This window comes from Rhinolophus sinicus, chromosome 5, assembly GCF_057876585.1.
Source record: "Rhinolophus sinicus isolate RSI-liver-muscle chromosome 5, RSI-T2T, whole genome shotgun sequence".
NCBI lineage: Eukaryota > Metazoa > Chordata > Mammalia > Chiroptera > Rhinolophidae > Rhinolophus > Rhinolophus sinicus.
In genome coordinates, this window is record NC_142505.1 from 5,234,119 (window position 1) to 5,255,328 (window position 21,210).

The window sequence follows — 21,210 nt, forward strand, 5'->3', positions numbered from 1 at the left end:
ACAAGTCACAAACCTGAACAGATCTCTTCTGATGGAAGCTGGATGAGCCTTTGGGGACCTGCCCATGTGGCCAATTGCCCCAAACACAAGCCCTCTGATGTCCCCTCTCAGGACGCACTCACCTTGTGGAGAGAAGGAACAGCCAGGTGGTGAGGTTGCTGGGATCATTGAACTGATTAATGAGCCGCTCCCTCTCAAAGGCAGGGGTGCTACCATCTAGCCCTAGGACAAAAGGAAAACCACAAGAAATGGACAGATGAGGGTAGGGGTACACAGCCAAATCATGGGGCAAATGTCTTTTAAAAACAAAACAAACAATCACACTCCACACTTCACTACATTTCAGATTCTACCCCAGGGACATTCCATGTGTCTACCGTGAGACCCGGGCAATCCAAAACTACCCCCAGGGACTCTCATGTGCAACACAGATTACACACTAAGTTTCTCCCTTTAGTATCTTGGGTCCATTCTAAGGTTCCCAGACTTGAGAATGCATAAAAAGCACCCTGAATATGGAAGCTTGGTAGACACTGGCTCAGGCAACCTCTCTGCCTCAGTCCTGTGAATTCTGACAAGTACAGAAGGACCATGGGCGGGTATTCTGATATGGACGATGTTCCTCCACCTGGAATCTGCACTGTTAAGCTCCTAAGGCTAAGAACTTGCTCTAAGGAGACATAAAAGGAACAGATATGGAGCTGTGGGATGGCACATGTGAATGAAAAGGGGAAGCTCAAAAGGAGAAAAGGTAACTTTCAGTTAAGAAGCAACATGATAAATGAGCAGGGACTACACTTGTCACCTCGGATAAAGCAGAGAAAAGGGCAGTACCACCTGGAGAACTGAATTACTACAGTTGCAGGAAGCACTAGTTTACTTGCCTGGAATTGGAGGCTCTCTCAGTCAGCATTCCAATCTACCTTTCCAACCTGAGCTCCCACAATTTCCAAGTACAGCTCAGTACTGACATATTGGGCAAGTGCATCGTCAGCACCAGGCTCCAGGCCAGACCCTGTGCTGGGGGTCTCCTCACGACCCCCCAAGCCCCATTTCTCTAAACCCTTCCTTTAGGCCAGTGCTTCTCAACAAGGGTGATTTCTCCACCCTCCACCCCACAAGGAACATTTGGCAATGCCTGGACACAACGTTGGTTGTTACAGCTGAGTGGATGCTACTGCCATCTAGTGAGTAGAGGCCAGGGATGCTGCTAAACATCCTACAATGTACCTGTCGGTCCCTGACAACACAGAATTATCTGGCCCAAATGTCAGTATTTGGTCAGTAAGTGCCTGAGGTGGATACTTCTCAACTTTTTTTCATCAATATCCCCTTAAAGAACCTTTTTATACATTTTTTCCTAATTATCCTGCTCCCTCATGTAATTTTAATACCACAGATATATTGTATATGTTCATTTATTCTATGCATATTTGTGCTTTATACTTCAAAAAGTTAAGATTTTTCATCCCCCCAAGAACCAATTTTCACTCCGTTAGGGATGCTGTCTCCACAGAGAGAATGCAAGATCTAGACTTGTGATCACTCTACTCCTCCCCCTGGAATGACCTTTGGGTCACACTAGCTCTGTATCTTCAAATTCCCTCCGTTTTTGCGAGTCTAGTCCTAGTATAAGTTCCGCCTCCTCCAGGGAGCCTTCTGCAACCATCCTCATCATGATGATTCTGTCCTTCGTAGAACCCATCAGGGCACTTGATTGGTGCTCTTTGGTCTTTGTCCTCGAGCTGCCACATCTCAGATGAAGGCCAGGTCTAAGCCTTCCACTTCTCTGCATTCCTCCGGTCTCACCTAAGCTGCCCAGCCCCCTGTGCAGTGCCTCACACAGCAGCTCACTCTCAGTACCTCCCTGCTCCTTGGCTAATCACAGCTGTTCCTGTGCATTTGAGGGAGAATGGAGTAGAAGAGAAAAAGAGAGAGAAGGAAAAGAAAACCTTAAGCAGACCGTGCCAAGGCTCCAGAAACAGAGCAGCAAAGGACTCACGGAAATAGCTGACGTTCCGGACCCACTTCTGTGCTCCTTGGCCCTCAGCACCAGGTAGACAGGGCATCTCTCGTTTCCCTAGGAACTCCTCAATGAGAGCCAAGGTGGAAAGGCTCTGGCTGAAAGGGACAACATTTGGTTCAAAGGCTCCCAGACCCAAAGGAATCTGTTCCCCACCAGGCCCACAGTCGTGTGCAGCCTTCTGATGCTGGGGGCTCCCATAACCTACTCCCACGAAGAGGTAACCCCACAAAGAACCATCACGCGTAGTCGCTCTAGCTCATAATGGGAGCAGAGTTATCTACACACTTACTACCACCGCCCGCTAAAACACTCTTTACCCTATGACTTCCTCAACTGGGAAATTCAGGGGTTTAGCTCACTGCCTAGTACAAATAACATCAGTATTAAAAACCAACACTGGAGGCAGCCGGATGGCTCAGTTGGTTAGAGCGTGAGCTCTGAACAACAAGGTTGCCAGTTCGATTCCTGCATGGGCCACTGAGCTGTCCACAACCAGATTGAAGACAATGAGCTGCTGCTGAGCTTCCAGAGGGGCAGCCGGATGGCTCAGTGGATTAGAGTGCGAGCTCTTAACAACAAGGTTGCTGGTTCAAGTCCCACTTGTGATGGTGGGCTGAGCCCCCTGCAACTAAAGACTGAAAACAGCAACTGGACTTGGAACTGAGCTGAACCCTCCACAACTAGATCGAAAACTATATCGAAGGACACGACTTGGAGCTGATGAGCCCTGGAGAAACACACTGTCCCCCAATATTCCCCAATTAAAAAAAAAGAATACACCAAATACTGCATGTGTTAGCTCTAACTATAGGTCACAGGCAATGCCATGGGTCTCACTAGGGAGACAGAAGCGTTCGGCTGCTTCCATGTCATGCAGACAGAGCCAGCCTCCTCAGAAGTGACCCACAAAACCAGCAGGCTCTCTCAAAATTAGAAGCACTGCTGTCCTCTCATGTGTCACATGAGGAAACCCTCACTCCGAGGCTCCCAAGCCGGGCCCCTGCCATAGCTCTGACTGGAGCATAATCTAGTCAGAACAAAGAAGAAGCAACCTACTGTGTCTGTTTCCCTGAGGAGTCAGGCCTTGATGGGACTCACAGCTCTGGCCAAACTGAGAATGTGACTTTGGAACAAATCACATTACTTATTTGGCCTTATATACAAAGCTTATTTTTTTAAAAAAGAAAAAAGTCAGATGGAAAAGAAGCAGATTAGACCAGGGGTCAGCAAATGTTTTCTGTAAAGGGCCAGACAGTAGATATTTTTTGGCTTTGCAGACCACATACAGTCTCTGCTGCATCTTCTTTTCCTTTTTCTTGCTCAAAAACCCTCACAAAACGTAAACACTAGCTCTCAGGCTGTATCAACACAGGCCACAGGCCAGATCTGGCCTGGGCCACAATGTGAAGTATTGGGCTATGATCTGCAATGTTAGCCGAGGTTTCAATCGTTCTCTGCAGAGAAATCGCACGGGACCAAGAAAGAGACAAAACGCCAAGGTCCTCCTAAGAAGCTCTGGGCTGCAGAAGCATGGAAAGAGAAGAAAAGGGCGCTGGTGTGACCCGACAGTCTCACTGCAGGGGCTGGGTCACTCTGACCAGAGACACACAGCGTCACTTGGGAATTCCTCTTCCTACCTGAACACGAGGATCTTGTCCCCAAGCTTCACACTTTCCTCAATCAGGTGGAAAAGCAGTACCATCTTGGGAGAATTCTCTAGGACTCCAGTCTGGTAATTAGTCAAAAGTTCCTTGGCCTGCGAGAGAAATGAGGGAGCTTGGAGCAGGCCCACAGCCAGATCACTAGAAATGAAATTCTCTCCCTCCAAGACGGCAGCTCACGGGCGCAGCCTTTCCAGCTTGCGGCACAGACCTCGGCAGCACGGTGCACTGTGCACCGCCACCCTCTCCCCACGCAGGCCTTCCACACCCCTCCTCAGCAGTGGGATGACCACAGAAGCACCCGCTTCACTCACCCATTCATACGTGACAATGTTGTTGCCTCTCTCCTGGAAAGGGCTGAAGCCGACCCCTTGGAGAAACTTGCTATTGGTTGCCTCTCCCATCGCGGAGGCCAAGGCGCTGTCCTCAGCCTTGCCTTTCGTCCCCTGTGACGGGCAGCGGGCACTCGTCCCCGCTGAGCCAAGCTCTTCCACGTCGAGGTCCTGCTCGTTGGCCAGGCTCTCCTTCTGAAGGGCTTCATACAGCACGTCAGGGTGATTCCAGATCTGAGGTTCAGTTAGGGGAGAGGTGGCACCGGGCAGAGAACAATGCAAGGGTGTCCCAAGGGGTCGGGGCACACGCACAAACACACACCTCCCACAGCACGCACTGTCACACCCCAACCCCCTCGTGGCCAAAGAATCTGTACATCCCGCCTTCGCTAACCGTCTCTGATCGCCACGACACATGAATGGGAGAGTTACTAGCAGGGTCCTGCCAGTACATGGCGCACAAGCAAACAGGCTGTGTCACAGCCATGCGTTCTTAGTCTTATTCAGTACAATGTGCCAGTATCACTGTGTGCTGCAGTCAGCGACTGCATGAAACAAGACCAGTCTCTCCCCATGGACAAATGTATCTGACGTCTACATGACCGACCATACGTCATTTTGGGGGCTACTCCTGGCAGGAGTTGAGGTTTCCCGGGGAGGGAAAAGGGGTGGGTAGCAAGGGTGCGTGAGCTCTGCAGCACCCTCACAGACCATGTCTGCTTTAGATTCCTGGCCCTGGTCTCTAGGGCTGCGGCTACAAAAGAAATATTCTGAAACTCCGTCTGCCCCCAGACACACACCTTCAGCTGACTTATTAAAGCAGTGGTCAGTCGGGCATAATGCCCAACAGATCAGCTGAGAGCTGTCAAAGAAACAGGTCCCTCATGAGGCAACCAGGAGCACTTGGCCAGATCAAAGGAAAGCCAGGGTCCATCAGTCTGTTCACAAGGCTTAGTGCTGAAGACAGCTGGGCCTCGTGTCCCCAAACCACCTGAAGCATTATTGGGATGAACGAGATCTCCATCTGACTAGGTACAGAATCCAATGGAAGGCGCCCCATATAACCTGTTTAAGCTCTATAGTTCTTGCATCCTGATCATGCTGCCAGTCAAAAACGCTGCCCCACAATGTTCCGCCATCACTGCCTTTTTCCAAGTGAAAAGAATCAGTGAGAAAGGAAGTGATTTCCCAAGCTTGGTATAACAAGTTGTGCGGCTGCACAGAACCACAAGGGGCACCATGTGAATTACTGCCTACAAGTGGCACCCTCGGGAACTGGGCAGCAGTCAGTCAGCTCTCCCTGAAGCCCCCAGTCCTCCAATGCAGTGAACCCAGGTGGCCCCTGTGACTTTATTCTTCCTTCCTCAAGGACTCCCTCGGGACCATGGGCTTCCTTAGTCGATATCTCGGCATTATTCCCTGCGGCTCAACACACCTTGCAGCACACACAGAAAGCCTTGAGGGGGTTCAGCCCCAGCCAGCCACTGCTGCCACAGTCCCGGAAGCGGTCCATGAACTGTGTGTACAAATCACGCTGGATCTTGGAGAGCCGCACCAGGATCACATTTTCCTCCTTGGCAGGGAGATGAATCTTCAGCACGGTGTGGCCTCTCCTACAAAGGTCGAGGTCAGAACTGACAAGGCCGTGCGGCCAGGAGGGGTCAGTGCAGGATAAAAACCCAACCTGCGTTTCTGCCGCACCTCCCTCAACACTCAGCAGCCTTGCTACGAGGACTGGACCAGCAACCACGAAGAAACTCATTTTAAGGATGAAAACTAAAGCAAGAGGCAGAGTGACTCGCCCCAGGTCGCTGACTAGGTGGCAGGTTCTCACCCCGATCCAGGGCGGTTTCTCTAAGCTTTCTCCACACATGCCATCTTAAGGAAAAACAAGGGGACTCCTTTAAACTAGCCTATGCGACATGCTGAAACAGGCGAGGCCATGCCCTTGGGAACCACCACTTCCACGCTTTCGCCCAAGTCACAGAACGCTAGCTCTCTCTCGCTTCTCAGCAGGTAAGGCAGGTATCCCTGGTCAGCAGGTTAACTGGAGAGAAGCACTTCTAGGCCAAACTTTCAGAGGATTCAAACAGTGGGTATCCATCATCTGCTGGCTACTCAGGAAAAGCTAGAGTAAAAGGGAAGTCTGACTACTGCCCGAGCAGGAAGGGGCCCTCCCTCTGGCACAGTTCCCCTTCACGGTAGCTGTGGCAGGCTCGTTACCCCAGGGGCTCTCGGAGGGTTCGGAAAGCAGGGCTCACCTCTGCACAAAGCCCTCCAGGAGGCTGTGCAGGACGTGGCTCCGGTACCGCATGAGGCGCACGTCCTGAGGCGTGCTGTCAATACACTGCCCGTTCAGGATGGGGCGTTCAAACATGTTGCTGAACTCCTGCCGGGTGCCGAGGAAGTCCGGGCGCACAAAGTCCACCATGCACCAGTACTCGATGAGGTTGTTCTGCAGGGGGTACCCCGTCAGCACCACCCGGCGACGAGAGCGGATGTTCTTCAGGGCCTGCGAGGTGCTGGCCTGGCAGTTTTTGATGCGGTGTCCCTCGTCACAAATCACCACATCAGGGCCAGGGCGGCACAAGGCCTTCTCAAACTCTAGGGAGGGAAGAGGATCCCGAGTCAGAGGGTGAGAGGGCCTGCTCTTAGTCAACAATATGAGAAGGAGGGGTGCACCCTGGAGGAGACAGAAGAAATGAAGGAAGCAGGAAAGCAAGAGTCAGCCCCCATTGGTGAAAGGGCGCCAGCCATTCCAGCTCCTACACATTTTGTGACACGTTAGCCTGGCCTGTTGACTCCTGACGTAAATATCTGTTTTCCCTCTCTTTTCCTTTTCTTTTGCCCCCGTTAGGCTAAGAGTAAAACTGACTCGCATTCCTAGGGCTTATAGCAACTGGGCAGCAGAGAGCATGACTTTATAGAGGACCAGCCTAGGATTAAAAGTGAGTCTGGATGAAACTGATAGGAATAATCCAGACACTTCAGTTGGCTCTCGTCAGTGTCGCAAGTTGGCGCCATCTGAGGGCTGGCTGGTGGGAGCTAAAGGAAGGTCTTCCTGCAGTTATCGAACCAGTCATTGCTAACAGGCAAATCCACCCCAACTCTACAACAGAAGCAAACTTAGAACAAACATAACCTCACAGATGAAGAGACCTATAAAATAAACCCTAAAAAACCTGTGAATCCTAAAAAACCTTTCTTCCCCAAACAGGCAAAGGCCCCTTAGGAAAGGGAATAGAACTATGAGAGGAACGGTTTTCATGAAAAATACTGAGATAAATTTTTTTTATTAATTCACAAACATTATTATTGTCACTCTGTATATCAGTGACTGAAATACTTCATATATATTTTCTTAAGGCTGCCTCAGAATATCTCTAGGAAGTGGTAAGGGGAGCAGTTTCTCTCCGAACTATTCAGAGAGAAACGTGGCCACATGGCCAAGGGAGTCTCCCTGGAGCCAGTCTGTGTCCTGGCCTAACCAGAAGCCCACTGCCTGCCAAGAAAGCAGTACCTTCGGAGAGCCAGAAGGTCATCCCGCCTATCTTGGGGACCAAGATTTCTGGTTCAAGACGACACAACTCACAGTAATAATGCTTCACATGTGCCCAGGTGCCATTGCAGACACTACTCCTTTTTTCCTGAAACACCGCTAAGAGCATTCTCGGGACGGGCTGCCCACCTCTGCGAAACTCCTGCTGTCGGTCTTCCTCATCCAGATCAATGATGACGGGGTGAGAGCGTTTCTTGGTTTTCTTCGGTCTCCCTGTGGCAAAGGATTTCTTCAGGGTGAGGAGCCTGTACATTTCGTACCCCATCAGCATCACCCCACCCTCTGACACCCAATCAGCCATCACTTTAGCACGAGCCGCCGTTGTCCTGCAAGAGTGAACAGAGAGAAAACGTTATGGCTCCCACGGCTCCGCAGGAAGAGCGCCTCCCAATCAAAGCTGTGCTGACGTACATTCAGAACTCCTGGTGGCCACAGACTTCATGCGGCAGCACCACAAGGACGGTCCCAGCATCCTGTCCCTGCACTGAGGATGGACTGGATCGCTGATGATGGTTCAACAGCAAAAACCAGAAATTCAATAGCACCAGGCAAGCAAAAGGGACAACCCCCTCGGATGTACATGCGTGACTACAAGTCTATATTTAGGGGAGAATTTCAAGTTATTCCTATAATAAATACAAGATACTAAAAGCCAGGGCAACATTCTGCATTTCACCTGCCCAGCCTCCAATGAACAAAGAGCCGAGGACAGGCAGGAAAGGAGAAAGCAGCAGGGACCAGACGGCCCTCAGCACAGTCCCTTCCCACCTAAACAACTGAGCCCTGGCTGCATTTCTACAACTGCACGTGGACCAACAGTCCTGAAATCTAAGAAAGAAGCACAGGTAATCAGCCACCTGTGGGGCCACTCACAGTCTCCTCATTTTGATGAGAGACCAAGCATCACAAAAGGCAGCCCCGGCAGAAAAGAGTCTGCCTTCTCAATATCCATGCCAGGAGGGGAAAGGCGAGCGTGGACAGCTGGCTTGGACCAAGAAATAGCTTGAGGTGTTTGGAAATCAGGTTGATAAGGAGTGGGAATAGAAATAATTTTATTTAAATCTAAAACAAAAAACAGTTTGCACCTTTCAAAGCTTGGAAGTTGCATCATTAAAGGTTCAACTGTAGATTGGTGCTTAAAAGAAGAGACTAGTAAACTAGCTGCTATGAAAAGAGAAATGTAAAAGGTGAAAAGTTAGAAGATGGAAAGTTTCATTTCGATCATATTGAATTTTATTACTGTCCACATGGAAAAATTTGACCATGCATGTAGAGTTTTCAGGATATAAAAGCATCTTTAAGCAGAACACAAGTTGTTTCCCAGGCTACGTAACTCTGACTTTACTGAAAAGCTAGGTAGAGAAAACATGAGTAGCAAGAAGAGAGACAGGGACACACCCAGAAACCACAAGGATCTGACAGGACAGAGCACGCACCCAAACAGACCGCCTTGTCGTCTGCACCCCGGGCAGAAGCCTAAAAGGAAAAGGGCAGAGAGGGGCGGGCGGCCACCTACTTGTGCTCCTCATTCAAGATGTGAACTTTAAAGAAGCGAGGCTGGACTTCTTCAGGCTTGTTGTCGGCGGGCAGGGCTTCAGAAGCGGGGAGCCACATGTTGAACTCTGCCAGCCAGTTCTGAAGAGTATTAACCTGTCAGAAAGCCAAGTCCAGAAAGAGAGTTTTAAGGACGCAGCTCAGCACTGAGCTCCCCCAGCTTCTGAGTGCCGCGTGAGGCATTAAGCCAAAGCTCTTCGGCGGGTGGCTAAGTGGCGCCGCCTTCCCCACTCTTACCGGCACAATAGCAAGGACGGTTTTGGCTGGCGTGTGGCGGAAGAGGACGTCCACGAAGGAGATCACTTGCAAAGTTTTCCCGAGACCCATGCTGTGCGCCAGGATACAGCCGAAGCCGCTACTGGTCTTAAACCTCTCCAGGGACTCAACCAGATTATCATACAAGAACCGGATCCCGCCAATCTGACAAGGAACACACAGAGACAAATGTCAGAAGGACTGGAAAAGAGCAGGGCTCTGGCTTTGCTCACGTTGGAATTACGTAAATGAGCAGGCATTATACCAGACAACCGGTGTGCACAGCCACAGAAGTTTCCCTGGACCCTGACTAGTCTACGCTGGTGACAGTCGTCTTGGAGAAAACAGAAGAACATTCACCTGGTACAGCGGCCCATCCCAGGCCAGCATCTGCAGTACCAAATTCCTGACGGGGTCTTTCCCTCAGCCTTGGTCGGGCTGCCCTCACCATTTCACAAGGGGTAGTTGTGAGTGTTAGAGTTCTTATGTTGAGTCAATCTCTGCCTTCCTGGAACTTTCATGCACTGGTCTTGGTTCCCAGCTCTGGGTCAACACAAACTGTTCTGCTCCTTCCTGTCAGAAAGTCCCTCAGACTTCCGCCTCTCACATCTCTTCTGGAACCCCTCCTAATCAAAGCACTGCTCTCCAGAGGGCATCTCAACCAGTCTCGCAGATCTCACAGAAGGAGGCTCAAGATCATTAAGTCAAGAGAGCCCGCACCTTTTACATGACAAGGCAGAGCGGAGGCTCGTCCCTTCCCCTGCATCGGGCATCCTGAAGCATGAGCTGCCAGGAAGAAGGACCTGGCCTGTGCCAATAGCTGCTCGTGGTACAAAACAAGTACTTCGCAGGCTGCAACGCCAACAACCAGCAGCAGGCCATGTCCCAGCCAGGAAGCTGAAAGGCAGCGCAGAAGTGTCCCGGTTTGCTGTACCTGATGAGGTTTCACTGCCCGTGCCAACTGCGGGGCCAGGAAGACGTTCTCCTCCTCCGGAGGGTGGTTCAGGTTGACGAGGACCCGCCCCAGAGCATCGCGCTGGTTTAAGACGTCATTCACATGGGTGCCGCCCTTCTCCTCCTCCTCATCGTCCTCGCTGACAGATGCACTGCTGTCCACAATGTGCAGAGCGTCCTCCTCTCCGGAGCTCAGTTCGATCACCTCTGAAACAGCCAACAAAACAGAACGAAATCAGACCCCAGGAGCAGAGGTCACTTGCTGCCCATTGTTAGAGAAAAAGAGCGTGGACACAGAGGTAGAACTTGTCATCACTTATAAAAATTTTGATTCTTATTATTTCTGTCTTCTGGTTTCAAGTTAAGACAAGGGGAAAATCTTAAATTTGCTAAGAAGACTCCGGGAAACTTGTCAGAGGAGGACCTGAAAGTGCATGAGGAAGGACTGATGCTTTTCTATGCAAAGGCACAGCTAATCTCTCGGGGTGAACACGGGGTGGGGTCAGGAGCAAGAAGGGGCACCTCTGGCTCGATCTTACCATCTCGACTGCTTTTTTCATCCTCACTGCCACTGCTACTATCCAAACAAATGACTTCCTGGGCCAAGACCCGAGGGGGCAGTTGGGGACCATCACTTGCTCTTAAGACAATTTCCTCTAGGAAAAGAAAGATGGAAGGCAATGTCAAAACCACACGTATAAAACATATTTCCCCAAATCATTCTCCATCCTGCCTCCTTTTTGCTCTCAACAGGACGATCCCCTGAGGAGAGAAGTTCGAGGGTGTCTCAAAAACCTAAGCTCTCTTTCAAAATCCCCTCTTCTCCACTGGTTCTTCCTAATACCCTTCCAACCACTAGAAAAGGTCCCAATCCCTTGGTATGTTAAGATCCAAAGTTAAGGGGGGAAAAAATCTAAATAAGATCAATTTGAGGAGTACATTTTTTTATCCATCTTAACTTTTGAAATGAGATCCCTCTGATCGTGTGCTCCCAAGAGGCTGAATGACTCGAAAGGATTCCTGAGAGGCACGACCTTACGCCAGGTCTGTTATGCGGAGCGCCTCTGCTCCTGCATACAGAGCCTTTCCTGCCACCTCCACTGCTTACCGGGAAGAAACTCCAAGGGAACGGTGGGAATGGGGGCTGCGTAGTCCTTCCTCTGCTGCTCTAGGCGTTTCCTTCTTTCCAGCTCTTCCTGTTGTGCTGCTTTGGTAACTGGCTCCAACTGGTCCTCCCGGAGCAGCTTTCTAAACATTAAAAGAGTGAGCACTTGGGTTCACTTGAGATCTGGGCAATGTAATGGCAAGTTAAAGAGGGAAATCACCACTGCGGAGCTCAGAGAGCTGAGGTGACAGGAGAAGCCACATCAGTCCCACTAAACCCATGCAATGCGCAAGAGATAAAAAGCGGGGGGATTTCCAGGCTCAGGTGGCTCTGGGCTTATATAGTTTTCATATCACTTAACTTCTTGACAGATGCCCCTGCCGACAGACACATCTCTGCACATAACAGATCAAGAGTGAAACAGAGTAAAGTGTGGGTCACAAAAGCTGAAAAGCAGTATTGAAACACAAAGTTGGTACATGGGAAAGTAGGATTATGGATGGTTATACATCCTTATTTCCCAAACTTAAGAGTAATATTTTTAAGTTTTTTTTTTGTTTTTTTTTTTAAAGGATGAGGATAGGAGGAGAAAAAGATACCGTTCATCTCCTTTCAATAGCAAAATTGGTATTTGGTAGAAGGAAGGGCGTTGGGGATGTGGGTAGTGAAGGAAGTTCACATCTGCTGATTTCCTGGCTCAAGGCAGAAGCCCAGCTTTGGACCACATAGCCCCTTGCCAGCTGAAGTTGAGTTCTAAGAAGATGAGAACGCAGATTCTTTTATCTCCTGTTTTAAGGCATAAAGAAGAAACAGTGTCCAACCAGAGCACCCTATCATCGCTGGGCGCCCCAAGAGAGTGGGCCAGTCCCCAGCAGGCGGGGGGCGCCACCCTCACCGGCCCTGGATCCTCTGCCAGCCCAGCTCAGTGGCCCTGAGCTCATCTTCACTATCAACTGGGGGCACAGAGCTTACACGTCTGTCCTACGGGAAGAGGACTCTCCTGCTCCAACCAGTCCTGCTGTCGACAGCCTTCAAATGAGGGTGATACCTCTACTCCCTCCCTCCTCACCGTATGTTTCTCCTCATGTGGGAGGGCTTCTGAGCTCTCTTCTTTTTGGGGTCCTCGGAGGCGAGGCTCTTGCCTTGGTGGCGCCTACGCTGCTCTGAAGGCTCAGACTGAGATGAGGTAGTTGAAGTGCACCGTGGCGGCCGCTGCCCATCTTCCCCCAGCTGGGCGCACTCAGTGCCACACATGTCTTCCAGGGATGGGTCTGAAAAGACAAGGGGAAAGAGGTGCCAGGGACCAACTTTTACTGGGGGGAAAGTGGGTTTGGATGCCAGACACACCTGGGTTCAAACCTCAGCTCAGCGGCTTATGAGCTGGTGATCTAAGGCAAGGGACGTACATCTGTCTGAACCTCAGTGGTCTTCCCTATAAAACGAGGACAGTGATGCTCACAGCAGAGCTATTGCGAGGACTGAACAGTGCATGTGCCTAGCACTAGCCTGGCCCAGGATGGGCTCACGAAAACTGACAGCCATCGCTCTTGATATCACTTAGCACTTAGATCAGAGTGAGGCAGCTTCATGGCCTCAGACTGCTCAGAGAGGGACAGCTGGGTTCCAAACACAGCTCACACTCACTTGTGTGACTCCAAGCAAGACTCATCTGCCAACAGGGAAAAAACTCCTCCTTTCAGTGTCTTAAAGTGTTCACTCATTCAATTCACCAAACATTTAACTTAATGAGGGCTTACAGCATGGCAAGCACTGCCTTACATGTGTCAAGGAATATTTATAAGACTCCTTCCCTTCAAGGAGTTTGTTTTCCAGACAATCAGATTAAAAAATTGGCAGAGGGGCCAGCCCAGTGGCTCAGGCGGTTAGAGCTCCATGCTCCTAACTCCGAAGGCTGCCAGTTCGATTCCCACATGGGCCAGTGGGCTCTCAACCACAAGGTTGCCAGTTCAACTCTGGTAAGGGATGGTGGGCTGTGCCCCCTGCAACTACAAATGGCAACTGGACCTGGTGCTGAGCTGCGCCCTTCACAACTAAGACTGTGAAAGGACAACAACTTGAAGCTGAACAGCACCCTCCACAACTAAGATTGGAAGGACAACAACTTGACTTGGGAAAAAAAGGGAAAAAAAATAAAGGTCTGGAAGTACACCCTGTTCCCCAATAAAGTCCTGTTCCCCTTCCCCAATAAAATCTTTAAAAAGAAAAAATTGGCAGAGGACCTGAATAGACAGTTCTTCAAAGAGGCCAACAGACATATGAAAAGATGCTCAACGTCACTAACCATCAGTAACGCAAATTAGAACCACAATGCGGTATTACCTGACACCTGTAGGATGGCTATCATTAATAAATCAAGACACAAGTGTTGGTGAGGACATGGAGAAAAGGGAACCCTCATGTCTGTTGGTGGGATGGCAAATTGGTGTAGCCACTAGGGAAAACAGTACCTTATGATCCAGCAATTTCACTTCTGGGTACTTATCCGAAGAAACCCAAAACACTAATTTGAAAAGATATATGCACCCCTATGTTTATTGCAGCATTATTTACAATAGTCAAGATATGGAAGCAAACTAAGTGCCTGTTTGCCCGTCAATAGGTGAATGGATGAAAAAAGATGTGGTACATATACATAATGGAGTGTTAATCGGCCATAAAAAAGAATAAAATCCTACCATTTGTGACCACACGGATGGACCTAGAGGGTATTATGCTAAGATAAGTCAGACAGAGAAAATACCATATAATTTCACTGATATGTAGAATCTAAAAAACAAAATAAACAAACAAACAAAACAGAAACAAACTCATAGATGCAGAGAACAAACCGATGGTTGCCAGATGGGAGGGGGATTAGGGGTGGGTGAAAAAGGTGAAGGGAGTAAGAAGTACAAATTGGCAGGTACAAAATAGTCACAGGGATGTACAGTACAGCACAGGGAATACAGTCAATAACATACAATAACTACGCTTGGTATCAGGGGGGGACTGGACTTAATCGGGGGGATCACTTTGTAAGTTACAGAAATGGCGCACCACTATGGTACACACCTGAAACTAATATAATACTAAATATCAACTGTAATTTCTAAAAAACTAAAAATAATAAAACTTATGAATTATATAAAAAAAATGACATGTGCAAACTGCATTTTGCTGTCATTACACACACACACACACACACACACACACACACACACACACACACAGGTTGTAGACATCTTCATTCTAAGCTTCTTCACAAAATAGCGCTGTTGCCTCTCTGCCTAACACACATTTGAGCATCTGCTATGTACCAGGCCCTGTGCCAAGACACAATGGACTGGTCCCCATGGGGAAACACACATACAGTGAGGTGAGCGCCTGACAGCACAACATCTGGGGAAAGGACCCCTAACCCAGCCTTGCTTAGGGCTGGGTATCGGGGCGCTTCCTTGGGAAAGGTGGGATCTGGATTTGCTCTACTAGAATGGGTAGGTACCAGCTAGTAAAGGAAGAAAGGAAGAGCATTATAGGCAGATATAGGAGCACAAGCAAAAGGAACAGGGACTTTAAACAAGGTGGAAAAATTCGGAAAATACATGCAGTTCAATATGGGCTAAAATGAGTAAGCAAAGCAGCAGCAGGAAGGGCTTTCTAACCCAACCGCCACATCCCTGTCACTGCACAGGGTCCCCTCTCCAAGGCAGACTTAGGTGTAGACCCAGGATCCTTCCCGAATGTTGGCCAGAAGTCAACCCCTTCCTGCGGAGGACTGCTTCCCAGACCTCTTCTTCCTAGTATCGCCATCCCACTGCCTGGTGTTTGGGTGGGGAGGGAAGCTAATGTGGCCAGCGTCAAAGTGGAGGCTGGAGGGCGCTAGCTGGGTGTGGACGCGTGTGCACGCATGCACACACACTCACACGTGAACGCCCAGAGGGATGCACTGCTCTGCAGCAGCACGGAAGCATGTTCCTTGGCTTCACACTGAGAGACCACTGAAGGTTTCAGGGAGATAACCTTTGCTTCTGGAAGAGCAGCGGGAAAAAGCCCAGGGAGGCACCAGACAGGGACTGTTCACGCTGGGACACGGCAACGCCATTAACATGAGCGAGAGGCTGGAACACGAGCCCCTCTCTGTTACCACTGGATCCACAGCAGGCCTTTCCCAAAAGGCCGCCCAAAGACAGGGAGTCTGGGTGGCAAGAAGCACTGGGGATGCCCCATGAGCCTGGCGCAGGGACATGTTCACCTGCTGAGGAAGAAGATGCCACTGCTCGTGTGTCCGGCCAGGCGTGAGAACTCAAAGGGACGCTCCAAAGTGCAGCTGCAAGTCTAACTGCTCTTCCAAATTCCCTACCTCCTCACACAGTCCTCTCCCATGTCCATCTGGAGCACGACAGGAGAGCTCAACAAGCCGTTTCCTTAAGAACAATCGGTCCTTCAGGCCCCTCACCGGTTCAAAAAGTGAACACTGCCACGGCACTGTCACGTGATACTGCTGTCACCTTCCTCCTAACTCACAGCCCTGAATTCTTCCCTCCTAAAAAGCAAGGTCATCAAATTCCTCCTCCCAGAAGAACAGGTGTCTGGACAGCAGACTCCCTAAGAGGGGGTATCTATTGCTAAACACCACTTCCATCAACACTGCACCTTGGCCTACATACCAGTGACACTTGGGGCTAGCCTGGCACACTTCAAACTGGTGTTTTGCTGGGTCCTCTGACCTGGTTTTGATAACGACCTTTGATGCTCTCCTGGCCTTAAGGCTTTCTGTTTTGTTTTTATTTCACAAGCAAATTTATTGAGTAACCACTTGGAGGAACAGTTGGAGGCAGGCAGGAGAGAGCAAAGTATAGAAAGCAGGCCTTGAATGTTAGGCCAAGGGGTTTGAACGTGATCTGCTGGGCAGTGGGAACTTGTTGCCAACTGTGGTATTTCTTTCTTCTGGTTTCTGCCTTGCAGAGTGGGCTGCTCCTGGTAGGAGGAAGAACAGAACCCTTTCAATAGCACAGACAAATTCACTATCAAACATTCTAACTTGTGAGGTTTGGCTGAGAATTCCTCTCTAACATGGGGCTGAATACGGCCAAGTGCATTAGCAATTTAAAAATGATTACATATAGCATATAAAATTCTCACGCATATGCAGATCAGACCCAGCTTCCCTTTTCCTTTATACAGAGGAGCAGGTCTGAACCAGCTCCCTACCACCCAGCACTCTGTGATGAATCCTCAGCTTCTGGGTTCAACAACTACTGTTTGCTCGTTAGAGAGCTTTAGTTTACAGATATGCTAATACTTAAAGTTTGTTGTCACACAAGTCAGGGTTTTGAAGTGCTTCATGATGCTTATTATGAAATGTCTGGTTTCTATATAACATTATACCACATCTTAAACTATTTTTTCCCCCTTCTTCTGCCTCCCCCCACCCCCACTCCGGTTCAAGCCGTTGTTTCTCAGTCTAGTTTTGTAGGACGCAGCTCCCTGGCCCATGCAGCTGTTATAAGCCTCATGCTCCCCCCGCTGAGGCCGCCTGTCACCGTTTGGCCACTCGTGGCAGCGCTTACCGGCTACCAGCCATTCACACCGGCTACCGGCCACTCACGCTGGTTACCAGCTGCTCTTGGCGGCACACAGTAGCCCGCGGCAGCACACAGCAGCCCACAGCAGCCCACGGTAGCTCACGCCAACCTCCGGCTGCTCACAGCAGCCCAGCTCCAGGGAGAGCTGTTGCTCACAATCTTAGCTGCAGAGGGCGCAGCTCACTGGCCAGTGTGGGAATCAAACCGGAGACCTCGGCGTTAGGAGCACCTCGGATTTAGGAGAACGACACTCCAACCACCTGAGCCAGGCCGGCTCATCTTAAACTATTCTGAATAATAAAACTGTTATTTCAACATTTCTATAATTAATTTTTCCCTAAATCAAAATGTAACATTTTACTACGTGCTCCTTTGTAACTTCTGAATATATTGAACCATGTGAATTTACAACCTAATCAAACGGATTAAACTTTCAGAAAATTGCCCTCCCCCAAATTCTAGAATTTAATCCACTAAAAGCCACTGAGGAAGAAAGAAAAGGTTCAACATGGAGGTAAAGAAACATGTGCCTTGTTATACAATGAAGGGAGATTAATGTCAGCGTGGTTTAAAAGTCAATGACTATTACACTCAGTCCAGGATCACAGAGTCAGATCTGGCTGTAAATATCCCTGAACGTCCTCCTTCACGGGAGCCAGCCAGGAGCAGTGATCACCAGGGCTGTATAAACACCAAAGGACACTTACACACGCTTCTCAGGAAAGAGTGGTGCATACCACCAGGACAAATATGACTAGGCAAATGAGTAGCTTTGGAAGAAAAATCCCTACATTTCATTCACTAGGAGTACAAGGTACAAACACTTCCAGGGCCCATTCTCCAGCTGTTCCATCTCTTCTTCCTCCTCATTCCTATCTATGTAAACAAAAATCAGTGGATTCCAAGTCTTACGATGTGCCCCCTGACATGATGCTATAGGATGTATGAGTACACACCACAATCTATGATGCATGTATGCCAAACACTGAACCTGAATCTGAACACAGCTTGTCCCCTGTAAGTTTGCAAAAATACAGGGGACAAAGGACTACGTTAAACCTGGTAAACAAGACCCCAGGGATGCAATCAGCAAAAATTAGACATGTGCAAAACTACAGAACAAGAGAACGCTTTTCCTTTACAAATAAGTTGCAAGGGGAAAAAGAAAATGGAAAAGAGGTAGGGAAAGCTTATATATTAAAGAGATTTAATGACAAATCAACTCAATGTGGACCTTGTAGGGATTTTAATAAATTAACAGGAAAAATAATTTTTTTAAGATAATCAGGAATTATCTGGATATTTATAAGAAATTATTGGTTTTAAAAATTTAGGTGTGGGGGGTGGCTGGTTAGCTCAATTGGTTAGAGCGTGGTGCTAATTAAACTGAGGTTGCTAGTTCGATCCCCAGATGGGCCACTGTGAGCTGTGCCTTCCTTAAAAATAAAAATGTAGGTGTGATATGGTATTGGTTTTTTTTTAGGACTTATATGTTAAAGAATAGAGTAAATACACTCTGAAGGTTTTACCAGATAAAATGTTACATTAAGGGTCTACTTCCAAATAATCCAAGGTTAGGGGAACAGATGAACCCAGACTAGCCTTGTATTTGCAACTGCTGAAGAAAGTACACAGGGTTCATTTTCGCACTATTTCTGTTTTTTTTATTATGTTTCAGATTTTCTAGAATAAAAAAAACCTCGTGATTTCTTTTTTTAATTTTAGAAGTTTCAATGGAAAATAAAATGCAACAAGCACTAATCTCAAAACTATTTAGATCTCAACTTTTCCACTTTTTAAAATATATTTGCATATTTCATACTAGTTAATCAATGAATACACACTGTTTTGTGTTCTGCTTTCGGTAACTTGTCACATATAAATATTTCTTTGATGCAGTCCACATACTTGTCATTTTAATGGCAGGCTTTCAGTATATCACAGAATGCTTTGTTATTCCCCTGTAGCTGAGCATTTGGGCTGTTTATCATTTTTCATTTGCATCTAGAGTGGCATGAGGATCTTTGTACAAATTATTTTTCTTTCTGATTTACTTATTTGTGGTACAATCCACTACAGCTGGGGAAATGAGCAAAGAGTTTTACTGTTCAGGGACTGGCAAACTTTTTCCATAAAGGGCCAGATAGTAAATACTTCAGGTTTTGGGGGCCACAAAAATCTCTGTTGCAACTCTACTTTGCCACTGTAGCACAAAAGCAGCCATACATCAACAAATGAGTGAACAAGTATAGCTGTGTCCCAGTAAAACTTTATCGACAAAAACCAGTGAAAACAATTTTGAAAAAGAACAAAGTTGGAGGATTCACACTTCCTGATTTCAAAACTTACTACAAAGTTACAGTAATCAAAACTGTGTGGTACTAGCATAGAGACATGAGACCAATAGAAAAAAATTGAGAGCCCAGAAATAAATGCTCACATATATGAGGTGTGATAAAAAAAATATGAATGTTTAAATTTAAAAAATAAAAATTACAGTAAGACACATTGCCATTAATCCCCTCAAAATACTCCCTCTCGCTTCAAACACACTTATCCCATCATTCTTGCCACTTCCTGAAGCAGTTCTGGAAGTCCTCTTTTGTGAGTGTCTTTAGTTGCACTGTCATGGCTGCCTTGATGCCCTGAATTGATTCAAAACGTTTACCTTTCACAGTAATTTTCACTTTGGGGAAGAGCCAGAAGTTGCACGGTGCCAGATCTGGTGAATAAAGTGGATGAGGACACACCGCAATGTTTTTATTTGAAATTGCCGTACCAGAAGCGAAGTGTGACAGGGAGCATTGTCATGATGGAGGATGAAAGCATTTGCTCATTTCATGTTAATGTGTGTTTGTGATCCATGATTTACCGCACCTTTAAAACACACCTTCTCTCAACCACAGCTCACACCTGACTGACTGCACCGAACAAGTTTAAACTTGTCACACACTGTTACTAAGGTCTGATGTGCCATATTGAAGATCCCTGTCTTTCCATTGGGTGGCACTCGGCAGCAGCAGTCACCGTATTTTGTGATCACAACAGAAAGGCTCCTTGTCACACATCACTTCTGATAGGGCAATTTCTGTCAAGCAAAAGCATGTCTTTTACTGTAATAATTTTTTTTAAAATTTAAACATTCACCATATTGTTTGATCACACCTCGTATGGTCAGATAATTTTCAACAAGAATATTAATACCATTCAATAGGAAAAAAACTGTATTTTCAGCAAATGGTGCTGGGAAAACTGGATATCCACATGTAGGACAATGAAGTTGGACCCTTACATTACACCATATACAAAAATTAACTCAACGTGGATCAAAGACCTAAATATAAAATCTAAAACTATAAAACTCTCACAAGAAAACAGAGGGGAAAAGCTTTATGACATTGGATTTGACAGTGACTTCTTGGATATGACACCAAAGGCACAATAAAAGGAAAAAAAAAAGACAAAGTGGACTTCATGAAAATTTAAAAATTTGGTGCATCAAAAAGTGCTATCAACAGGGGCCGTCCCGGTGGCTCAGGCGGTTAGAGCTCCATGCTCCTAACTCCGAAGGCTGCTGGTTCGATTCCCACATGGGCCAGTGGGCTCTCAACCACAAGGTTGCCGGTTCAACAACTCGGGTCCTGCAAGGGATGGTGGGCTCCGCCCCCTGCAACTAAGATTGAACACGGCACCTTGAGCTGAGCTGCCTCCCGGATGGCTCAGTTGGTTGGAGTGTGGGTTCTCAACCACAAGGTTGCCGGTTCGACTCCCACAAGGGATGGTGGGCTGTGCCCCCTGCAACTAGAAAACGGCAACTGGACCTGGAGCTGAGCTGCGCCCTCCACAACTAAGGCTGAAAGGACAACAACTTGACTTGGAAAAAAGTCCTGGAAGTACACACTGTTCCCCAATAAAAAAAGTCCTGTTCCCCTTCCCCAATAAAATCTTTTAAAAAAAATGCATTAAAAAGTACTATCAACAGAATAAAAAGGCAACCCACGGAATGGGAGAAAATATTTGCAAATCATATACCTGATAAGGGATTAATATTTAGAATATATAGATACTAAACCTCAACAACAAAAAACTGATTCAAAATGGGCAAAGGATATGAATAGACATTTCTTCAAAGAAGATATACAAATGACCAATAAGCATATGAAAAGATGCTCAACACCA

The 21,210-nt window shown here is 47.8% G+C and overlaps 1 protein-coding gene across 2 annotated transcripts in view; it reads right to left on the bottom strand.

Annotated features, from left to right (window-relative positions):
* RAD54L2 (RAD54 like 2) overlaps nucleotides 1-21,210 on the bottom strand; it is a 90,935-nt gene that overhangs the window by 10,820 nt on the left and 58,905 nt on the right. For both annotated transcript variants that reach the window (XM_019753294.3, XM_088798109.1), the window contains exons 3-15: nucleotides 12,516-12,717; nucleotides 11,450-11,589; nucleotides 10,881-10,997; nucleotides 10,322-10,548; nucleotides 9,370-9,552; nucleotides 9,095-9,228; nucleotides 7,708-7,904; nucleotides 6,281-6,623; nucleotides 5,455-5,632; nucleotides 4,002-4,253; nucleotides 3,664-3,782; nucleotides 2,003-2,121; nucleotides 123-222 (exon numbers count right to left, since the gene is read on the bottom strand). In XM_019753294.3, the coding sequence (XP_019608853.3) occupies nucleotides 123-222; nucleotides 2,003-2,121; nucleotides 3,664-3,782; nucleotides 4,002-4,253; nucleotides 5,455-5,632; nucleotides 6,281-6,623; nucleotides 7,708-7,904; nucleotides 9,095-9,228; nucleotides 9,370-9,552; nucleotides 10,322-10,548; nucleotides 10,881-10,997; nucleotides 11,450-11,589; nucleotides 12,516-12,717 (2,311 nt within the window). The remainder of the gene's footprint in view (nucleotides 1-122; nucleotides 223-2,002; nucleotides 2,122-3,663; nucleotides 3,783-4,001; nucleotides 4,254-5,454; nucleotides 5,633-6,280; nucleotides 6,624-7,707; nucleotides 7,905-9,094; nucleotides 9,229-9,369; nucleotides 9,553-10,321; nucleotides 10,549-10,880; nucleotides 10,998-11,449; nucleotides 11,590-12,515; nucleotides 12,718-21,210) is intronic.